Source organism: Colletotrichum navitas (genome assembly GCF_030913465.1).
Source record: "Colletotrichum navitas strain CBS 125086 chromosome Unknown LY79scaffold_26, whole genome shotgun sequence".
Taxonomy (NCBI): domain Eukaryota; kingdom Fungi; phylum Ascomycota; class Sordariomycetes; order Glomerellales; family Glomerellaceae; genus Colletotrichum; species Colletotrichum navitas.
In genome coordinates this window covers 296085-315622 of record NW_026850572.1, presented here as the reverse complement: position 1 = coordinate 315622, position 19538 = coordinate 296085, and the positions used below count along the sequence as shown (strand labels likewise).

Genomic DNA, 19538 nt, shown 5'->3' with positions numbered 1-19538 from the left:
TTCGTGCCAGCGTTTGCGCCCTCGCAACAAAGGGTCGCGGACGAGCGTGTGCGGCCCACTACTGATGCCTTTCCGTTAACGGAAGACGCTGCTTCACTCAAAGAAGACAACCGCTATCCCTGTTTCAGAGTGGCGAAAGTCAGCTTGCCATACTTGGAGAGTTGCGTAGGGAACTGATCAGAGTCCGCATTCCAGCGACGGGTTGAGGGGTCTCAAGGGCGGTGGGAAAGAGTCTGCTGTCAAACAATAGAAGAGGCGGTACAAGACATATCCACTTCAAAACTTGGGACTTCGGCGACGTCTGGAATTTGGTCTCCGCGTTCAGAGGGTAAGATGAGCGAGCACCTCCTCGACCGGTGACCTGGGCTCATTGAATGCATCGTTCGTCTACCTAGCTCGGCTACCTCAGGGAAGCAACGCTCCTTTAGGATTGGATGTCTTAAAAAAAAGAGAGGAGCCGTGAGACAATATGAAAATTACCGGAGCATTACGTAAGCTTGACACTGAAGGGCAAGAGCGAGGTCGCTTGGTCCTCAAATCATTACGAGGCTCAATTAAGGCGTCGTTGAAGATCGGATGGAAAGAGCGGGCAATCGGATTATTTTGGCAGCACACGGGAAGGAGTAAAGAGCGCAGACAAGAAGGGGCAACCCCGCTTGAACGCACCTCCCCTTATCGGAAAGTCTAGATTGTCGTCGACCTCAACCAGGAAAAAAAATAAAAATAAAAATAAAAATTAAATCGGCGATACCGCTCCTCGCCATGTGCTATCCGGACCTGCACCCTTTTGGAACTCACTGACTGCCCCAAAGGGACAAACACCGCTCATCCGTTCGTGTCACCGTGTTGTCAAGACCTAACCTCGCCTCAGCTCATCATCTGTGTTTTCAAGAGGCAGTTCCCAAGGGAAGAAGAAAAAACCGCAGCACGAGGTTTCTCACCACTCCCTCACATCCGAGCAAATGGAGTCCGCCAACCGGTCACCGTCACCTGACTTTTCGCCCTTGGATATTGGCGAAGACCTTACACCGCTCCCCGCGTACAAAGCTGCACAAACGTCGTCGTACGACATCGGCGGTCTTTTGTCAACTCCTCTCAAACTCCATGAAGACCTCACCTCAGGATGTGGCGGTCAAACCTGGCCGGCAGGTATGGTGCTTACAAAACACATGCTGCGTTACCATAGGGAAGCTCTGAAGGGAGCGAAAATGTGAGTCAACTTGCCTCTTCCCTCTCCTTCCCTCCACGAGGTCTCCACGCGGTTGGTTGCGATGTTCTCCCGCCACTCTATATGATGTACCGGTATGGCTGTCATTATTCGGCCACCGCACCAAACAAGTGATGTCTTTTCTTTTCATGAGAGTTGAGGCTGATTCGTGCTTTTCGGGGCGAATAGTTTGGAGCTAGGTGCTGGCGGCGGACTGGTTGGTCTTGCCGTCGCTTTAGGGTGTGAACTGCAGCAGACGCCGCTATATCTCACAGACCAAGACGAAATGTTCGAGCTGATGGGGAAAAACACAGAGCTGAACAATCTACAACACAAAGTCAAGCCAATGGTTCTGAACTGGTGCGTGCTTCCCCCCAATTCCGCATTGCAGGTCTGCAGGGCAAAGTTGAAGATTGGGCAGGCATGTGCTGCGTTTCAGCTAATGTTCGAGTTGCTAACAACCATCGACAGGGGCGGGCCGCTGGCACAAGAGGTTATCGACTTCAAGCCAAATGTCATCTTGGCTGCCGATTGCGTGTACTTTGAGCCGGCCTTTCCGCTGCTATTGGAAACTCTGACAAACTTGCTGTCCCTGGAGCCCAGTGCTACGGTCTATTTCTGTTTCAAGAAGAGACGACGCGCAGATATGCAGTTCCTCAAGAAGGCCCAAAAAACGTTTCAGGTGACGGAGATATTTGACGACGATCGGGCGATATTTAGCAGAGAGGGCCTGTTCCTCTACACGTTCACAAGCAAGAAGTCGAGAACGAGCGGCAATTGAGAGTGACAAGTGTTTGCCCATGGTTGATGCGTCATTAGCAAGTCGTTTGGTTGATGGATTTTTGTTGTGTTCTGCAGGACACGTCTGACGAAACCCGGTTCTGAGTAGTATTGGTTCGAAAGTAATGCACAGCGAATGTCGGTGCTCATGAGATCGGCGACTGATTTCTGCGTTGATACTAGGCACCATCAGAGGACGGTTCTTGATGGACGCATATATGTTTCAAAATCGCATCATCAACATTTGAGGGTAGCGGTAGAATCATTGGAGTCGGCGAACGGGAAGGGGTTCTAGAGTCAATCAATATAAAGGGTTACAATGGCTATTTACCAAGCAATCCATTTTATTGATGCGCAAGTTGGACTAAGGCGTTGTCGATCGATATGGACAGTGAGGAGGCTAACAATACTCGGATTGCTCGGCTCGACGAGTAGGCCTAGACCAACGTTAGTCTGCCTAATTGCATGCTTCGCTGTGCGGAAGGTGCAGCCGAATCGCCGATGGTGTGAGGGGTTTTCTTCTCTTATCCCACCAGCTACAGAGTCTGCTGCGAGCCATCAACGACTGGCCAGGTGGGGACCGGGAAAGAGAAAATATTTGCGTCTGCCGACGCCCTGTTACCCGAGCCAACGCGTCCGGCATATCCTCTGACTACTGCAAGCTCGCAAGTCCAACTACTGGCCAAGGGAGTGAAGAAAATTCAGAGTCGGAGGTGGCATCGTTGAACCTGTGGCCGTTGACACTGGCTGATGTGGCACTGGCTGAGTAGACTGATCGTCCGGGGGGCCAGAGCCGGGACAGGGAAGAAAGAGAGTCAGAACAGAGACGGGCTGTGAGGGTTGCGCTGGGAGAGGAGTTCTCCAGCCGCGCCTGAGTGTGATTGGCGCGTACCTTGCAGATGCAAGGAACCCGCACAGGCCGGATTTGCTCGGGCGTCCCCTTGCTCGCTTTCTATTGTTGCATCGTTCCAGTCGTTTGTTTCGTCTCTTGCACTTCTTTCGCGCGAAAGTGCTGACAGCAAGTGAGCCTGAGGCAAAGGTAAGAGGGACCCCCCTCCAACTGGATATGGGGTTGAAGCCCTCGGCAGATATCCGTACTAGTACTCTGTATCCGTAGTCTGTACCATCGATGTGGAAGCACCACAGCGCGCACTGCCGGAACATCTCAGGTATTTGAATGCACCCACGTTTCTCATTGCCCCCAGACGCTTTGTCTGACCGATGTTGCAGCGCAGCCGCCACGGCGCTGGCTGATTTAACCCGCGGACCGCCAGATTAGAGACACGATCCTTTCTCGACTTTCCAATGCGGCAACAGTCTACGGAGTACATAGTACGTAAATTGCAAATGCTCAGCCGCAGGCCTCCTCCCGCTGCCGCTCGCGCAAACAATGGCGGTTCGCAAGCAGGTTCGTCACTGGCCGTCTTCCCCGGAGCCACCGGATGATCGTCATGCTTCTGTTCCCAGCCTAGGATACCAGGATGCCTACCTACTGCTAGGTGACGGAGCGGGGTTCAACGGTGTTCGGACCCTGGGCCGTCCTCCTCCACTGTCCCTCCTGAATGTAGGATCATGCCGGTGCCTTCTTCCCAGTTTCCGCCTGTTTCAAGAAACAAACGCCTGTTTCAAGAAACAAACGCCTGTCCGACGGTATCCGTATATCCAATTTTGGGACACCGGGGGAGAATGAGGAAACAAGATTAGGTACTTTGCGCCAAGGCAAGCTAAGATGACAGACACAGCGGGGAGATAAGAGGCCTCGAGAGTGCAGCAGAGCACGAGGCGATGGGCTGGACGAGCGGGCAATGAAATGGATATCGGACGAGAGTGACACGGGACGAAAAAGAAGGCGAAGAGGCGCGCAGACCAATCCTTCAGCCGTCTACCTACCAAAGGCATGTGATGACAGTGTCGTCTTGGTCGGTTGCCTCGGCCATGGTGTCCGGGCACCCCGTTTTTCCAAGTGAAGTGGTTTTGCTGCTAAGGGCGTGCATCAAACACGCCAACCAACCAAAATAATACCGTCTTGCCGTTCAGATCACCACCACAATCATTAGGGACCAGGACCTACGCTCGCTACCCACTTCGTCTTGTCCGTTTCTTGGACTCCCTGGCAACCCATAGCCAGTCTCAAGGCGGGCTTCCCACAGTACTACCAACCAGTTGACGTTGCTGGCTCACCAAGTTGGCCAGACCAACAGGTTTCCTCGGCACCCATACCTCCAGACCATGGCGGTTTGGGGATTGGGTGATACGGTGGATCAGTCAAGCCCTAGAGGGCCAAGATTGGCCCATGCGATTCCAGCCAGGCCGGGTAGGGGACGGCTGAAGACGAAGAAGGAAAAAAAAAAGTGGTCTGAAGCACGCACGCCTTCGTTTTCTGTGTGCGGATCTCCCCTTCCTCCCTGGCGGGGTTAGTGCTAGCGATGCAGCGACTGAGTGGGCAGAACAGGCTGCGCTAACGCATCCTTGCATCCAACGGGACTATTCTTGTGCCCCCTCGGGCCTTGCTTCTTTCGTTCGGTCTTGGTTTCCGGACCAGATGTTGACCAGCAACGATCTGGCAACGGCCCCATTCAAACAATTAACTAGTGATGGCTTGTCAGAAGAGGCGCAGTGACACTGCCTTGGCCAGGGGTAGATAGGTACCGTATTGTATGTACTCGTAATGGCGAGCTTGCAGGGGCGAGGAAATCACGCTAGGTGCGATTGTACGTACAGGCTCACATGAGGCCCAGCTGCCAGTTGCGCTTTCCCCCCTATTGCTTCTAGGTAGTCCCTCTCGGGGCTTTTGCGACTTTTGTTGGACGCTATTCATTATTGTGGCACAGCGCTTGCTCCATCCTCGTCAGGTACCGATGTCACCATACGCAGCCCCGAGTGGCCCTCGAGGTCTACTATTCGTGCACACCTGGCATACACGTCAGGCACACTCAGCGTCGTGGCGCCAGCACCATATGCAGGCCTCCGCTTGCACCCCTCCCCTCAATACCCACCTTAGCCCCTATCCCAGTCTCGCCAGTCCCAAAGTGGCTCACCCTACTGCTCACCTTGCGCCCATTGTTTGGTTTCTGCCCAAGTCCTTGCATGGCCTACATATCCTGGCGAACCTCCACTCTCCAGATCGACCTTTTTCGATCCTTCCTTTCCCTCTTTTTTCTACATCCAACAACGCTCCTTCTTGTTCGACCAAAAAAATCATTCATTCCTTCTTCTGGGCTCTCGAGCAGTGCTCGACTAACATTCATTTTTCCCAACCGACTGCTTTGAGGTTCATCCAAGCTATCAAGTAAACGGATCCGTCATCCCGTCTTGTCGTACAGAGAGTTCAGTGAACTCCCTTTCATCCCATCTTTTCAGCCTACCAGCAGACCTCGAGACTCAAAAGTACATACCAAGGCGTGCCCAAAGCTCTCATCGACAAGCTTGAACCCAACACAGCTTCTCATACTCTGCCCAGCACATTCCCTGATCGATCTCGGGCGTAGCTTAGCTCGTTGCTTTCACTTCGCTTCCAACCCGGCCTTGACGGAAGAGAGGGTTGCTATCATCAAGAGACGGCACAAGTCTCCTGAACGATATACACACATATACAGCAACGTTTCAGCTGCAAGCAATTTTCAGTATTCCGATATGAAGACCACCGCTATTCTTTGCGCCGTCCTGGCCACCAGTGCCATCGCTCAGCCTCACCAGCATGGCCACAAGCGCCATGTTCACGGCAAACACCAGAAGCGCGCCCTCTTCACCGAGTGGGTCACCGAAGTCGCCTACGTGACCCAGTGGGTTGACTCAACCAGCACCGTCTGGGTTAACCCCGACGCCTCGTCCACCAGCTCTGCAGTCCTTACTACCTCGGCTCCCGCCCAGTTCTTCGAGCCCGCCAACGAGCCGCCTTCTACCACTCTATCTACTTCTACGAAGCCCGCCCCCGTTGCTTCGTCCATCAGTGAGCCCGTGTCGCAGGCTCCCCCTCCCCCTCCCCCTCCTCCTCCTCCCACGTCTACTCCGGCCCCTGTGCCCTCTCCTCAGACTCCGACTCCTGAGCCCGTTCAGCCTTCCACTCCCGTCTACGTTGCTCCCGAGCCGGTCCCTACCACCTCTATTCCTGCGCCCGCTCCTGAACCCGCCACTCCTGCGCCCGCTCCTCAGCCCACCACTCAGGCTGCTGCTCCTGCTGCCTCCCAAGTCAGCACTGAGTCCAGTTCCTCCAGCAGCTCTGGCGGCGTTCTTCACTCCGGTGATTTGACCTACTACACCGTTGGCATGGGTGCCTGCGGTGAGGACGATAGTGGCAAGGACATGACCGAGAACATCGTTGCCATCTCCTACCTCGTCATGGGTGCCCAGTCCAATGGCAACCCTTACTGCGGCAAGAAGGTCAAGATCACCGTCGATGGCAAGTCCACCACCGCTACTGTCCGCGATAAGTGCATGGGCTGCAAGGCGAACGATATCGACGTCAGCGAGAAGTGCTTCCTCGAGATGTTCGACAGTCTCGGCGTCGGCCGTAAGACCGTGGAGTGGTCTTTCATCAACTAAGAGCTTCACTGCTTGCGTTCTCTCATTGGATTACAAAAGGACAGCAACGAAAGAAACTTTGCTTTCGATGACGTGATGACAATATCTATATACCTTTGGATGTGTATCCCCATACTTGGTGGATAAGCTGGTGTTTTGTTTTGTGGACAATTTTCCTCGATCGGCTTATACAAGTAATCTTCAATGTATATATTACGGAGTGCTCACGAGCCTCCTGGTGGAGTTTGGTACTGCAACAGTACTAGGAAGAATTGCAAAATGAAAATCTTCAACATTGAGAACTCGATCAACATGCGCCCAACCTCTGGATCAATCGGCCGAGTGTCCATTCTGATAATTTGATGGTACATTCCCACGATCGCGTGTGGCACCTAAGGCCTCATGAGCAGCCGCAGAAAGTTGTAAGAGCCCACTCGAAGGTGAGCATCTCAGGCGGCCTTCCGATCATGACAAGAACTCTACATTCCCGTGGATGAGCCCAGATAACGTCCAGCGGCAAATAACAGCGGCTGAGACGCCCTGGATCGCAGGTTTCGCATAATGTGTGCACTTGGAGGAGAAGCCGCTTGCATCCCTTTTCGAGTGTCTCACTCCGCAATAACCCAACCCGGACTGCTCAGAGGCAGCCGGCGAGCTAAGCCCAGCGTGTTCCCACCCCTCCGCCTCCATCGGCGCCTCCCCGGATGTCTCGAGCAGACCGTTCCACACGGCACAACAGTGTCTCTATCAGGTCCTTGCCTTGCGCTTTACTTTCGTCTCGCCGATACGCATTCCATGAGGATGATCGTCATTCCTCCCAGCGGTGATCTGGACGCTCCGCTGATCGCCACCAGAGCCCGGGACATTCGTTGTCGGGTACAGAGAGCCGAAAGCGGTTGGGGGGTTGAGCGTCCGGTCGGGCTACAACAAGAACATGTCTAAGTCGTCCATCTCTTTGATCGAGGGCAGCGCTCTAGCCTTCTCGGCCCTCTCCTCGCTGACCAGGAACTCGGCCGGGACGTCCACCTCATCCGCGCCGTCCTTGCGTGATCCAAGCATCATCCTGGCAGCCGCGCGGCCGCACAGGGCCGCCTGCGGCATCCCGTGTCCTGTATACCCGGCGCAGATCCATAATCCTTCCCCCCCGCCAAGGACAGGGCCAGATGGCACAGGGCCAACCCACGGTCTGGAATCCCTTGCAAATGCCATCGCGCCCGACCATTCGTAGCTCGCACTCAGCTCTTCCTTCTCCTCCCCGCTGCCCAAGTCAACGTTTACCGCCCCGGCCCGGCGCAGGTATGTCGCGACGACGGGGTCGACCTCGTCGTCGTCCGAGACGCCCACGCCCTTGAGCACTCCCCGCGCCCTGCCGCCGCCGAGGATCATCTCCAGCCCGGGCCCGGGCCGCTGGATCAGGTAGTCGTCCTGGTTCGGCTCGCCTTTGGAGGCGTCGGAGCTGGCCATGAAGACGTAGCTCCGCCCCAGCTCTGCGCGCGGTTCGGGTAGGAGCGCGGCGACCTGGCCCCGAACGGGGACGATCAGGTCCGCGAAGGCGGGCAGCAGGCGGCTCGTGTAGGCGTTGGTCGCGAGAAGGACCTTTTTTGCGGCGACTTGCCCGCGGTCCGTATGGATGACCCACGAGGCCTCGCCGGAAGCAGCGGAGGAGCCGGGCAGGTGCTGGAGGCGGGTCACCGGGGTGTTGGTCTGTATGTTGAACCACACGCCCTCTGGCTGCACCTCGACGCCCGATCCAGGGCCGAACCGGCGCAAGAGGTCCTCAAAGACCCACGCGACGAGCTTGTACGGCCATACGCTCGCCGCCCGCTCCTGAACGACAGCTCCCGCCGCGTGGGGGACCCTGAGGCTCTTGAGCTCCTCCGGATCAGTGACCAGCCTCACGAGGCCCGCGAGGTGCGGCAGCAGCGCAGCGATCTGCTTCTCAGCGGCGGCGACAAGGTCCTGGGTGAGAAGGGCGTGAACGCCACGGAGTGGGACCCAGTCGCACGGGATGGCGTTCGCAGCGACGAGGTCGGTGAGGTGAGCGTAGTTGCGGAGCTCAAATTCGGCGATGGCGGTGTTGGGATTGTAGGCCATCGGCTGGCAGTGGCCGCCGTTCTGCGGGTGGAGAATTAGTTCCGATGAAGGTAAACATCACGCGTGGTTTACGTTTGTGTGTAAAGCAGCAGCGCATGAGAGGAAGAGGTTCTGTATGGTACAACTTGGCCAAGTGATGTTTGAGCCGCTCACGAGCCTCGAGGTCTGACAGCGGAAAAGAAAGAGCAGACTCACCCGTCCAGTGGCGCCCCAACAGACCTCCCGCGCTTCGAGCACAAGGACCTTCTCCTTCTGATTCCCCGCCTGCTGCTGCTCCAGCAGCTCCTTGGTGGCGAAGGCACCCGTGATGCCGGTGCCGACGACGACGACGTCCGCGGTCGGGGGCAGCGCCTTGGTGGTCCTGTGGCCGAGGAGCACCTCGGAGGGCTCGCGATGCCAGTAGGACGCGGTGCTCTTGGCCGAGGGGAGGTCGGCCTGGCCCGGTCGGAGGGTGGCGCCCGTCATAGTCGTCTGATCGGCCGTCTGTAAGATGCGTTGCGGGGCTACGTGCAGACCGAGTTGAGCGATAAGGTTGCGGCTAGAGCTTACAACTGGGAAACTTATGAGAAACTGGTTCCAAGGACGTTTACGACCAGTGATATATAACCTTGGTTTTTTCCAAGTTTTGCCGCGGGGATAGTTGGGTCATGCGTTGGTATGTGTTGCAGGAGCGAGATGGCTTGGTGGTTGGATCACCCGCCGCCGACCGGCCCTATCGCCGGACGAATATAGGTCGGTCGGCTTTCGCCCCCCTTCCCCCCCAGGCCCTACATCTCACCAGCACACGCAAGCTCGAAAACGTAGCGCCCAACACATCACAGCACACGTTGCTGGTGCAAGACACCCCTTTCATTTTTTATAAAATAAAAAAAGAAAAGGAAGGAAGGAAGGCGTTCAGATCCACAGACTGCAAGTGAGGAAATAGTGATTTGACATTACTGTCCGGGCTTCCGTCAAACTTTTGGGGTGAAAACGCCATCTGTTCTCTATTGTGCCATCCATCACTGACTACCCCGGGGAGCATCACAGCCCTAGATTTGCTGCGCCGCGCACTGCTGGGCCCAGCAAAGGTCATATCTACGAGACAAGAACACGCTAAAGGACGTAAATAGCGTAGAAGAAAATTCCCTCTCCAACTCTTTTCTTGCTTGTCGTCCGTGGGGTTGTGTAGTTTCATTTTTTCGTGGTTCTTTAGCCCTGCATCTTTCTTCTCTTGCCGATCTGGGCGGAGAAACCGGTCTTGATAGCAGTAACGGAACGTCTCGAGCCGCAAGAGTTGCAGGTGATGAAGTACAGACGGTTCTCTCCCTTGGACAGCTCGGTGTCGGCGGATTTGCCTGGAGAACTTTTGTCAGCAGGGCGCCACTTGCATGGACAGCGGGCGAAGGATTTTTACTTACAGGTCTTGCAGGTAACGTACTCGACTGCGGAGGAAAATACCGGTCAGCAACAGCAGGGTAAGAGTGCCAGGTCCAAGACTTACTAATGTACTTGCGCAGCACGTTCTCGAGCTGCTTCTGTTGGAAACGACCCTTGATAACCAGGCGTCTGCTACCGTCGACGGAACCGCTAGTACCCAACTCGGAGAAGAGGTAGGCGGTGACGTGCTCCTCGGTTCTCTTCATGCGCTTGCAGATCTCAGCAATGTTGGCAAAGATGGTCTTCTTGTTGCCTTCACGCATGCACTGCGGGGGAGGGATCTTGTAGCTCTTGGAGCCGCTGAGGGCGTGGTCGGGGTTCTTCTGGGAGAGCTGGTGGAAGAAGCGGTCCAGGAGCAGGGGGTAGCCCAGGGCCTTGGTCTCGTCGTGCTGCCAGACACCGGTGCCAGCGTCCATGTCGCCGTCATCGGCAATTTCCTCAGCGGCCTCACCGCCCTCCTGGTTACCCTCGAGATCCAGAGCCTTAAGCTTGGCGGCGAACTCGTCATCCTCGGCGTCCCCGGTGGCCTTCTTCTTCTTCTTCTTTTTCTTCATGGTCAGGTCCACGCCGCCGTCCTCGCCAGCGGGGGCGTCCTCGGCGGCATCGTCACCTTCCTTGACGACCTTCTTCTTCTTCTTTTTCTTCATTGACAGGTCGAGACCGCCATCCTCGACAGCGGCTTCGGGGGCGGAGGCCGTCGCATCTTCGGCTCCAGCTTGAGAATTGGCATCAGCATGTAAGGCTTCAAGGGCTGCAGCAAGCGGCGGCGTACGAGGCGTGTGCGACTGGGCTGTCTCCTTGGGTTCCTCGGTGGCGTTGACCATTGTGACTGATCCGTCGGCGTCGACGACTACTTGCTCGTCTGTGAAGGCGACTGATTTACGCTGTTTGCGGTCGGGGACGGAGGCTTTGTCCTGTGGGGAAGGCACCTATGTTAGAATACAACCGTAAAAAAACGACAACAGTGGGGTTTTCCCTCTCTCTCTATCTCTCTCTCGGGGATGAGGGACAGAGGACAAGAAAAATTTAGGGAGGAGGGGGAGAACAACGTCAGGTGGTGATGGGTGGCAGTCTTCGGCGATTGAGTTGAGTCACGGAAAATGTTCTGTTCAATTCGTGTCGGGTCCAGGTTCAAAGTGCAGTGGGGTAACTAAGGATGGGATTGGTGGAGGGGCCAGTGGGTGGTGGTGCTCACAAGTGCGCATGAGGGAGGGCTAACTTGTTGACTGTGGTGTAGGGAAACTTACCTCGACATCCATGATTGCGGCCTATGTCTCACTGAACGAACTCTCGGTTAGGTATCCTGGCGTGTGTCCTAGGTGAATGTCTCGAGTTGCCCGGGGGGTTTGGTTGACCGTTGACAAGTCGTGTACTGGCGCAAATAGTACAGGAATCCCAAGCAACCGATCTGGAAATGTCGAACGAAGCGAGGATGGTTCGGGAATTTGTGAGAGGGGAGATCTGAATTGACTGCAGCACTGGAAGATTTCTTGAGGGGTGCGGGTGTGACGTGACGGCGGTGCGACCCGATCCTGTCGCTGTAGACTAACGCTGAGCGTCGCCCCCCCCAAAATCTGGGTGAGCGTGGGCTGTGAGTGAAGGATGACCATGATCACGTGACTGGTTGAAGCACAGCTCCTAGTTCCCTTAGTTCCAGACGGACCCATCATTCCGGTACCTACAACCAATCACCGTCCATATCGACAATGCCCTGGGGAAACGAGGGGGGGAGCTCTAGGCCACCATGCGTTCCGACCTCCACTGGCATCTCTAGCTCATTGGTATCAATCTCCGGAGGCATTGTAGTCCTTGATACAACCCCTTCCCTCACGAACGCCCTTCCGGTAGATTGTCTTACATTTTCTACGAGCATCGAACACGTCTGCTGGAGGCAGCCTGTCGACTGCCCTGAAATAAGGCGCTGAAGCCCGATCTTCACATCCTCTCTTGCCGGCTCGTCGAACGCCGCACATCCCAAGCTCAACCGCCGAGCGCCGACCAACTGGGCCGACGTCGCCCCATTCCTGACATTATGGCATCCACCGACTCCTTCATTCTCCACGACGACGTCTCCCCGTCCTCTGAGAATGACGATATCGACTCGCTGCCTTCAATATCCAGCAGCGTGCTAGACTCGGAAGATGAATCGGACGCGCAGGAGGAATGGGAGCGCAGTCTCGAGCAGATCCAATTGCTGCTGATCATGGTCATCGTGCCATTCGCCGGCAAATACTTTGGCCGAAAGTTTGCGTATTGGAGTATGCTTCCGGAGTGTCCTTCTTACTATTGGTCAAGTGCTGATCATCATTTACAACAGGCTGGTCACGATACATGGAGTGGATGCACAACGTCGAGGTGCGGTGGACGAACAAGCGAGGTTTCAAGGCCGCTGGCGTGGCAGAGGCTGCGGCAACATTATAGGAGACGCAACAAGGCCTGTGGACTCGGCAGCAAACCTTTGGATCTTTCATCATTAAGCTAAAGGCATCAACACGATGCTTGGCGTGTATAAATGGTTGGCGTTGAGGATAGCCGTCATAGGAAACAGGGCGGCATATAATGAGGCGAGGCACCGGGCCTGGTCATCTAGATTTGAATCATAACGTTTGTCATACTTCAAGACCCGAATAGCACGATGGCTGTCCTTCATACTCTTTGTTGGCTGACACCCTACATTACATTAGGGTGCACACAAATGACCCATACAGTAAACCATCATCAAGCTCCATATATCGACTAAGGCTCATTTAATGGTATCAATTCGCATCGTTGTACTATAAGGGGCTGATGATGGCCCTGTGGCCAATTCCTGAAGCTCCCAGGTATAAGCCCCGCCATATTTATAACCGCATATCCATGTCATTCCATATCCCATGTCCCATATCCTGTCATGCATTATTATTACATGCCATCGTGAAAGGTAACGTAAAACAACAACCTGCCGCCAACGCCGTCAGACCCAACCAGCCTTCCCGTGAAGTGGAAGGCGAATGTCTAGCCTAGCTGTCGTCTGTGTTGTAAACGCCTCATAAAGTTTCTTTTGCCGCGTAAGTGTTCGCCACAGGCAAAGACGAGCTTCAAAAGCTTTAGACGTCGACCTGCGCCATGCTGGGCCGTGAGCTGCGCATGGAGCCGCCTCCGCGGCGGAAGTTCATAAAGGTAAAGAACCCACCAGCGCAGAAGCTGGCGAACAGGAACCACATAAAGACCGTGCTGGCCTGGATCTCGCGGCAGCGCTTCTCGTCGTCGCCGGAACCCCAGACAATGTAGTTGCTCGGCAAGTCGCGCCTGTTCAGCGATCCGCAGTTGACCGCGCGGAGCTTGGCTGACAAGACAATGGCGTCGATAAAGGTAAACAGAACGGCGGCACCGTCGAGGGCTAACAGTACGATGGGGATGGCAATGGCTGAAACGAAAGCGGCGACCAGTCCGTAGAGAGATGCAAGCCAACAGACGACTGCAACGAACATTGAGAAGTTGATAGCGGCCATGGCAGAGCCGGCGCTGCTGATGTTGAGGGCAATGACATTGCCGATCAGTGCTGTGACGAGCAGGACCCAGAGGATCTGGAGGCCCCGGACGAGGACTGGCAACATCGAGTCCATCATGTTGAGCAGGTGGTGGATCGCTTTGGGTAGTGGCTGTCCGACAGTAGAATTGCCCGATGGTTGAAAAATATGTAGTTGACGTTGATGACTCTGATTGCGCTCGGTGGTTAACACGACCTGGCTGTAGTGGCGTAACTGGTTCTCGGTGAGGAGAAGTGTTTGCAAGTGGATGATGTGAAGCAGCTGAGGATTGTTTCTCAATTACTGAGCCTGTGCGTGGTGTGTAGGCAAAACAGGAATCGACGACAACGTGGAGGAGTAGCAGTCTGCGTAGGGGTGGCGTGGAACAAATAAGACAAGACTGATGTGGTCTGGTTGTCGGGTGAGTAGGGTTGCGAACTGGAAAGCAGCAACAGGGTATCTTTTAATATTCTATGGCTGGGGAGGGTGGGATGGACTCGATCGGGAAGGGAAGTTCCTAGGCTGTGACAGACATGGATGATGGAGGGGGGATGAATGCACATGGACATTGCGGTTAGCACACTACCGGTAGGCTGAGGCTGCATACAGACAAGACTAGAGGGGCAGTGACGGGCAGAAAGAAAGCAGAGCTTCGATGGTTTCCAATGGAGATCGGCACTTGCGTGAACCATGACCTCACCAGCCAATGCCTACCTTCCCACACCCGCGCGCACACGCACACTCACGTAGGTACTACAGAGGTACGTACCGTATCCTCGCGCTCGAGTGTTTGGGCGCCTGACGTCTCTAAAGAAGTCCAATAGTCATTCGGGGAATTCAAGACGGCACCGGGGCAGCCGCTAGACAGTTTGCACAAGCCCGCGTTCAGCCTAACGAGTCCCTGGAACATCTGTGATCGTCATCTATCGACTCTGACAGTCTCATCCAGCAGACGGGGTTCGAAGCTAGAGCGATGAGAGTTCACAGCACTAAAATAAGGCGGTGCTATAATAACAAATAGTTTACGGATACTATGTGCATCATCGTAGTTTGCCGAAGTGGGAGATGGGAGAATGCGTGTTTCTGTTGGCGCCGCCCCTTCCGACCTGCCCAAAGCTTCTTCCCTGGCTCGACACAACCTTGGGCTCCTAACGGGCAAAGGTTTTCCGTGGATAAGAGAGTTAAAACTTAAGAAAACTTGCTTTGGCCCGCCGCAGCAAGAAGGGGAGGGAAAAAAGGGCTTCCCGCCACCCTGACTGAGCCCCTCCCCTGTCAACTCTTCCCGCTGGTGGGGCGATACTGGTTGGCGGGTGAAAAGGCTGGTAGTGCCCCTCCCCTGTTGTGTTTAGCACCTTTTTTCGCACCTCCTTCTGGCCCTTTCTGCCGGGTTCTCACTTGAGTTTATGCACATTCTGCACGCTCCTCACCCTCGGCACCAACGAATCCCTCTCGCCCCTGCAGCAAATCCGGCCTCGAAGAAGCCTTCCGCGATTCGCTGTCCAGGAAAGATGCGCAAACCTAGCCCAGCAACCCTGGAAGGAAACAACAATCCACTGCCCATCCACGCACATTCCAAACCAACCCATCTGCACCCTGGCTCCGATCGTTGTCGCCCTATCAAACCTTGGGCAACACCCTCGGTGAAACAAGGTGAGGCATCGTAATTCGCGTTTGCAGGCTGTTGAATCGAACTCTATCCTTGACGAACCAGCCACGGCCACGCAACGTCAAGGCGCAGCGAGCCCAAGTGGCCTTGCAGACGGCCATCCTCTACAGACCCCATCATCTCTCACCTCAAGTGCTAAATTCAATCCGCGACTCAGAAGAGAATGAACACCCACAGATGGTGGAATCACACCACTATTGATTCGTGACTGTTTTACTTACTACGCGCTTGTTATTGGCGTGCGTGCTATCGTGATGTCTAGGCAAACTGTTTCTTGTTTTTGTTTTTTCGACAAGAAAAAGACTTCATTGGTTCGTACTCGCCTGCAGGGACTGATTGATTGGCTATTGTCAAATAGCCTGCTATTATCGACTATGCCAATACGCTCGACTCCATCCAAGTCGAGAGTGTAAAAGAGTAAAAGAGGCGTCAGGCTTTTCCCTCGCATAGTTCCACAGTCCATGTTAGCGGCAATCCGGGACGATCACCAGATGGCGGCTCCTTCGGGAATACCAAACGAGGTGACTCGGTCCCCTAGAGTACTCCCGTCTCTCGCCCGGTGGGGGCAGGAGTCTCTGGCCTATGGCGTCACTTTGGCCATGTGTATCTGGAACAGAGTCATTAATCTACCCACCGCTGCGGAAGTAGTAACATTACAACTCCCGGCCGAAACAGCAAATGGCTCTGTCTGTTTATTGCGGCAGCGGGGCCCGCGGTACACGTGGCTATCTTGATGATCGGTTTTTGCAAGTATAAGCTTTGGCCGAGGGATTTCCCCCCCTCCCCCCCCCCCAACCCTTTTTTCTACAACAGCAAATTGATCAACGGGATCGAAAGGGTGGGAGGGGAGAGAAGAGCGGACAGACGACTTGATGGCCGAAGGTGAGGCGCACGGGAGCCGGCATCGATCGCAATCGCTACGTTCTTCGAGTGTCGCCCTAGAGGCATCTTGAGATGTCGTTACGCACTTTTGCACCGGGTGCTACATGTACAGCTAACGCAGGGAGAGAGAAGGAAATAGGAATCCCGATGCTGTCATTGAAGTAGGGTTGCTGGCAAACTGCTGCCGCGACATGCGCTTATTTAGCGCTACCTTTGGAGCGAACGCTGGACTGCTCTTACACGGGAGACCGTTGCGGCATCTAAATAGATATTAAGCCATAGACCAAGGTATTAGAAACGCCACTCGCTTCGCTAGGCTTCGTCAGTGCAGTGGGCGGGCTCATGCCCATGAGCTGGTAAGTTGGACGTGTGATCATTGATGGCGGAATTTTGGCCCCGCCTCTAATCGTATTCATAACATGGAGCCAAGTTTTCTCACTTGCACACGTTCCTATCCGGGTATGTATGCAGATCCTCTTTCCCCGCGCCATAGCTGTATGTGTGACAGTGCCTCTCCTCTCCGGTTGGGCGAGTTCCCTACCGGCTAAAATTCAATAACTCCTCGATGTACTTACGTGTGTCGATGCCGATCCCCGAGGCCAGACGGCCCGCGCCGTCGCCCCACCCCACGCCCGCGCCCACTCCGCCGCTCTCGGCGTACGACGAGCTCACGCCACGGTAGCCGGCGTGGTCACTGGCCCTGCGAATTAGAAAAATTTCCTTGCTGACTGTTGGGCTGGGCAAGGGGAGTGAAGGTGGCCTCTGTGTACTTGAGCCATCGCCGCTCGTAGCCAGCGAAACCTCGCTCTCGGAGGTCGGTGTGTCTTCGTCGTTGTCGTCCTGTTCGTTCTCTGTGTACCGATTTGCGGCGTGTCGGTTCAGAATGCGCTGCCACACGACCCACCATCCGCGGTTTGTCTTGCAGGTCCGCTCCAGCTGGTTAATATCCAGCCGTGTAATGTTAAATATGTTGAGAAGCTGCATGTGTGTATTCATCGCCTCAACACGCGACCACGGTAGCTGTGTATTTGACTGTAACATTTGCGCGTGGTCGGGTATGTTGGGTATAGTCGATAACACAGTCATGGCTTCAGCATCCCAAACAATATCGTAGATGTTCGATGCTGCGGATCCCACGTCTGGTTTTTCTGGTCTGTACTGGATAGACGAGAGAAGCGGTTTTCGGAGAGGCGCCAGCTGGTTATGCAATGATTTGTAGAACGAGTCCCAAGCCAGTGAGTCGGTCCTCAGCTCCAAAACCAATGTGAAAATGAACGGCTTGTTCACGTAGACAACGACGCGCATCTTGCTGCCCTTGTTGAAGTCCTGGTTTCCGAATTGTGGGTTCGAGCTTACGGCATTGTTCCCGAGAGGCGTGACTTCATTTGTAAAGCTGCCGAGGTCCCTGACAACGTCTTTCTCGTCACGGTCATATCCCGTCTTTTCGAGTTCGACGTGAATGGTGCGAAGCATGATCCGAGAGTTCGATTCAGCGTCGCCCGCCTCGTCAGAGTTCTTGCAGTCTTCACGTTCACTGTCGCCGGCCGCCTCGACCTCGCCTATCAGACCGATGAGATAGTGGCCCACATCGTCGTCCATTCGTGTAGGCTTCGGTGCCGTGGTGGATTTGTGCTTGGAGGATTCCCCGCCTTGCAGGGCGGCAACCGAGGACAATTGGCTCTTGTTGACAGGCGACGATGTATCTGATTTGCCGATCGACCAGTAGGTGCCGTAACCAAGCTTCATGTACGTCATTAGCTTATCCATATGCCCGTCTCCTTCCTGTGTTGGAGGGGCGGTGGGAATGGCAGCGGAAGCGATGGTGCTCTCCCTGCTGAACTCCGGCAGTTTGGCTCCTTCTACGGTGCCAATCTCCTGGCCACGCCGTTCTGCTAGCGTTTTCGTAGACCCAGAGCTTCCGGAAGCGGATCCAGAATCAGAGCGTCTACCGTTTGGCCGAACTGGAGGCCGCGTGGGAGCGTCCTGATTCTCCGATGGCTTAGTCGCCGGAGCCGCTGCGGCTTTCCCCGGACGTCTTGCGGCGCGCAGTGAAGTTGGGCTTTCAATTACACCGTAGGCGTTTCCCCCCCAAGTATATAAGTCCTCCATCCACTGCGACACGTCTCTGACCGACTTACGGGACAAAGCTCCTGTTCCAAGGAAAATCGCACCATCTTCAGGCCCTGGATCCTGTCCTGTGCCCAACCACGGCGTCTTTGGCTCCTTGCCATTTTTAGGCTCGCCATCGGCATCGAAAGAACCAAACTTGCTGACAACAACATCGACGAGGCCCTCAACTCTGCTGACAAGACCTTCCAATACGTCTCGTTCTCCGCTACCCCGCTCTTCTTCCCCAACACCAATGCCCAGTTCGCCAGAAGCGGCTATGTTGATGCCACCGAACATAGACCGGACCGGGTTGCCCTGCAGCATAACGTTCCATGTTGACAAGAACAGGTCCCAGTATCGGCCAAGAAGACTGAGAAATTTTGTCCTCCTCGAACGGACAAACAAAGCGCTGAGCGAGGTGCCATGGTGAAGCAGAAAGATGGAATGGGCACGGAGTATATCCTGCAACAGGAGAGATGAGGGCTTTATTTCCTTTGACGAAAACTCAACGACCTCTTCTGCAGAGTCCTGAGCCTTCCCGGTCTGCAGTTTGGGAGGCAGGGGAATGCGGGTCAGATCAACGGACTGCGGATGATCAGCAGATGAAAGCGTCGTTGCATGGAAGGGATGAAACCTACAGCAAGGATCCACCAACCTTGCTCTAGCTCATGGAGGATCACACGCGACTTCTCTGTATCGATGGAGTCGACCGGCTGGCCGCCAGAAAAACTTTTGCTGAATTCGACCATGCCCTGGGCGAGGCCGATCTGACGGAGACGCTCATTACGTTCCTCTTGAGAAATGTTCTCGGTGGGCTTGGTGCGAGAGCGGTGGCGACGCTTCTGTCGCTGGGTGCTCACCGAGGCATAGTACACTATTTGGTCATCAAGCGTCTCATCCGTGTGCCCGAGGGACGGATTGAAGATGGCGAGGAAGCCCAGTTGAGCCGGTACGATGCCTCCAGGCGACAATGCCATGACTGGGACGATGGCAGAGTGGCACTTAACGGTTCAGTGAGAACGGGTACGATACAGGAATGCTGCGATGGCCGGATCCATAAACCTTAAGTAGACGACGAGTGCGTAGTCCGGGAGCAGCGGTGGAAGGTAGCAAGGCTGCGCACGCTACAAATTGCAACGGTCGACAAGGTCGTGGGGTCGTCAGACGGAGAGCAATGGCGCGTCTGGAGGGTGCAACATGGGGTTTGCAAACCCGATGTTGGACGATGGCAGCGACAGAGTGGCTCTGGTAAACAGGGGCAGCTCGAGACTGCCCACGCAACGCAGAGCAATGCAGGCGCGCGGTGGTGGCGTTTGAGTGTTCGCGATTCTGATAAAGACCTAAGTCGTGC

At 55.2% G+C, this 19538-nt stretch overlaps 7 protein-coding genes across 7 annotated transcripts; 3 read left to right on the top strand and 4 right to left on the bottom strand.

Moving 5' to 3' along the window:
- Window positions 1-962: 962 nt before the first annotated feature.
- On the top strand, window positions 963-1988 carry LY79DRAFT_514595 (putative methyltransferase-domain-containing protein; the record flags this gene model as incomplete). Its single annotated transcript, XM_060554633.1, has 3 exons — window positions 963-1210; window positions 1397-1567; window positions 1679-1988. 3 exons carry the CDS (start codon window positions 963-965, stop codon window positions 1986-1988), a joined length of 729 nt encoding a protein of 242 aa, XP_060414647.1.
- Window positions 1989-5450: 3462 nt separating this feature from the next.
- LY79DRAFT_184561 (RlpA-like double-psi beta-barrel-protein domain-containing protein-containing protein) lies at window positions 5451-6621 on the top strand. Its single transcript, XM_060551339.1, has one exon. It carries the CDS (start codon window positions 5621-5623, stop codon window positions 6527-6529), a length of 909 nt encoding a protein of 302 aa, XP_060414646.1. The 5' UTR covers window positions 5451-5620; the 3' UTR covers window positions 6530-6621.
- Window positions 6622-7429: 808 nt separating this feature from the next.
- On the bottom strand, window positions 7430-9067 carry LY79DRAFT_514586 (FAD dependent oxidoreductase; the record flags this gene model as incomplete). The annotated part of the gene is made up of 2 exons (XM_060554631.1): window positions 7430-8623; window positions 8798-9067. 2 exons carry the CDS (start codon window positions 9065-9067, stop codon window positions 7430-7432), a joined length of 1464 nt encoding a protein of 487 aa, XP_060414645.1.
- Window positions 9068-9382: 315 nt separating this feature from the next.
- Window positions 9383-11573, bottom strand: LY79DRAFT_552515 (domain found in IF2B/IF5-domain-containing protein). Its single transcript, XM_060557719.1, has 4 exons — window positions 11269-11573; window positions 10086-10935; window positions 10003-10026; window positions 9383-9939 (listed from the first exon to the last, which is right to left on the bottom strand). Exons 1-4 carry the CDS (start codon window positions 11278-11280, stop codon window positions 9794-9796), a joined length of 1032 nt encoding a protein of 343 aa, XP_060414644.1. The 5' UTR covers window positions 11281-11573; the 3' UTR covers window positions 9383-9793.
- Window positions 11574-12053: 480 nt separating this feature from the next.
- On the top strand, window positions 12054-12442 carry LY79DRAFT_589928 (uncharacterized protein; the record flags this gene model as incomplete). Its single annotated transcript, XM_060561082.1, has 2 exons — window positions 12054-12279; window positions 12339-12442. The coding sequence occupies 2 exons, from the start codon at window positions 12054-12056 to the stop codon at window positions 12440-12442; spliced, it is 330 nt and encodes a 109-aa protein (XP_060414643.1).
- A 665-nt stretch (window positions 12443-13107) lies between these two features.
- LY79DRAFT_669406 (marvel domain-containing protein) lies at window positions 13108-13629 on the bottom strand (the record flags this gene model as incomplete). Its single annotated transcript, XM_060563635.1, has 1 exon — window positions 13108-13629. The coding sequence occupies one exon, from the start codon at window positions 13627-13629 to the stop codon at window positions 13108-13110; it is 522 nt and encodes a 173-aa protein (XP_060414642.1).
- Window positions 13630-16272: 2643 nt separating this feature from the next.
- LY79DRAFT_184378 (uncharacterized protein) lies at window positions 16273-19379 on the bottom strand. Its single transcript, XM_060551338.1, has 2 exons — window positions 18826-19379; window positions 16273-18772 (listed from the first exon to the last, which is right to left on the bottom strand). The coding sequence occupies exons 1-2, from the start codon at window positions 19162-19164 to the stop codon at window positions 16616-16618; spliced, it is 2496 nt and encodes an 831-aa protein (XP_060414641.1). The 5' UTR covers window positions 19165-19379; the 3' UTR covers window positions 16273-16615.
- Window positions 19380-19538: the final 159 nt, after the last annotated feature.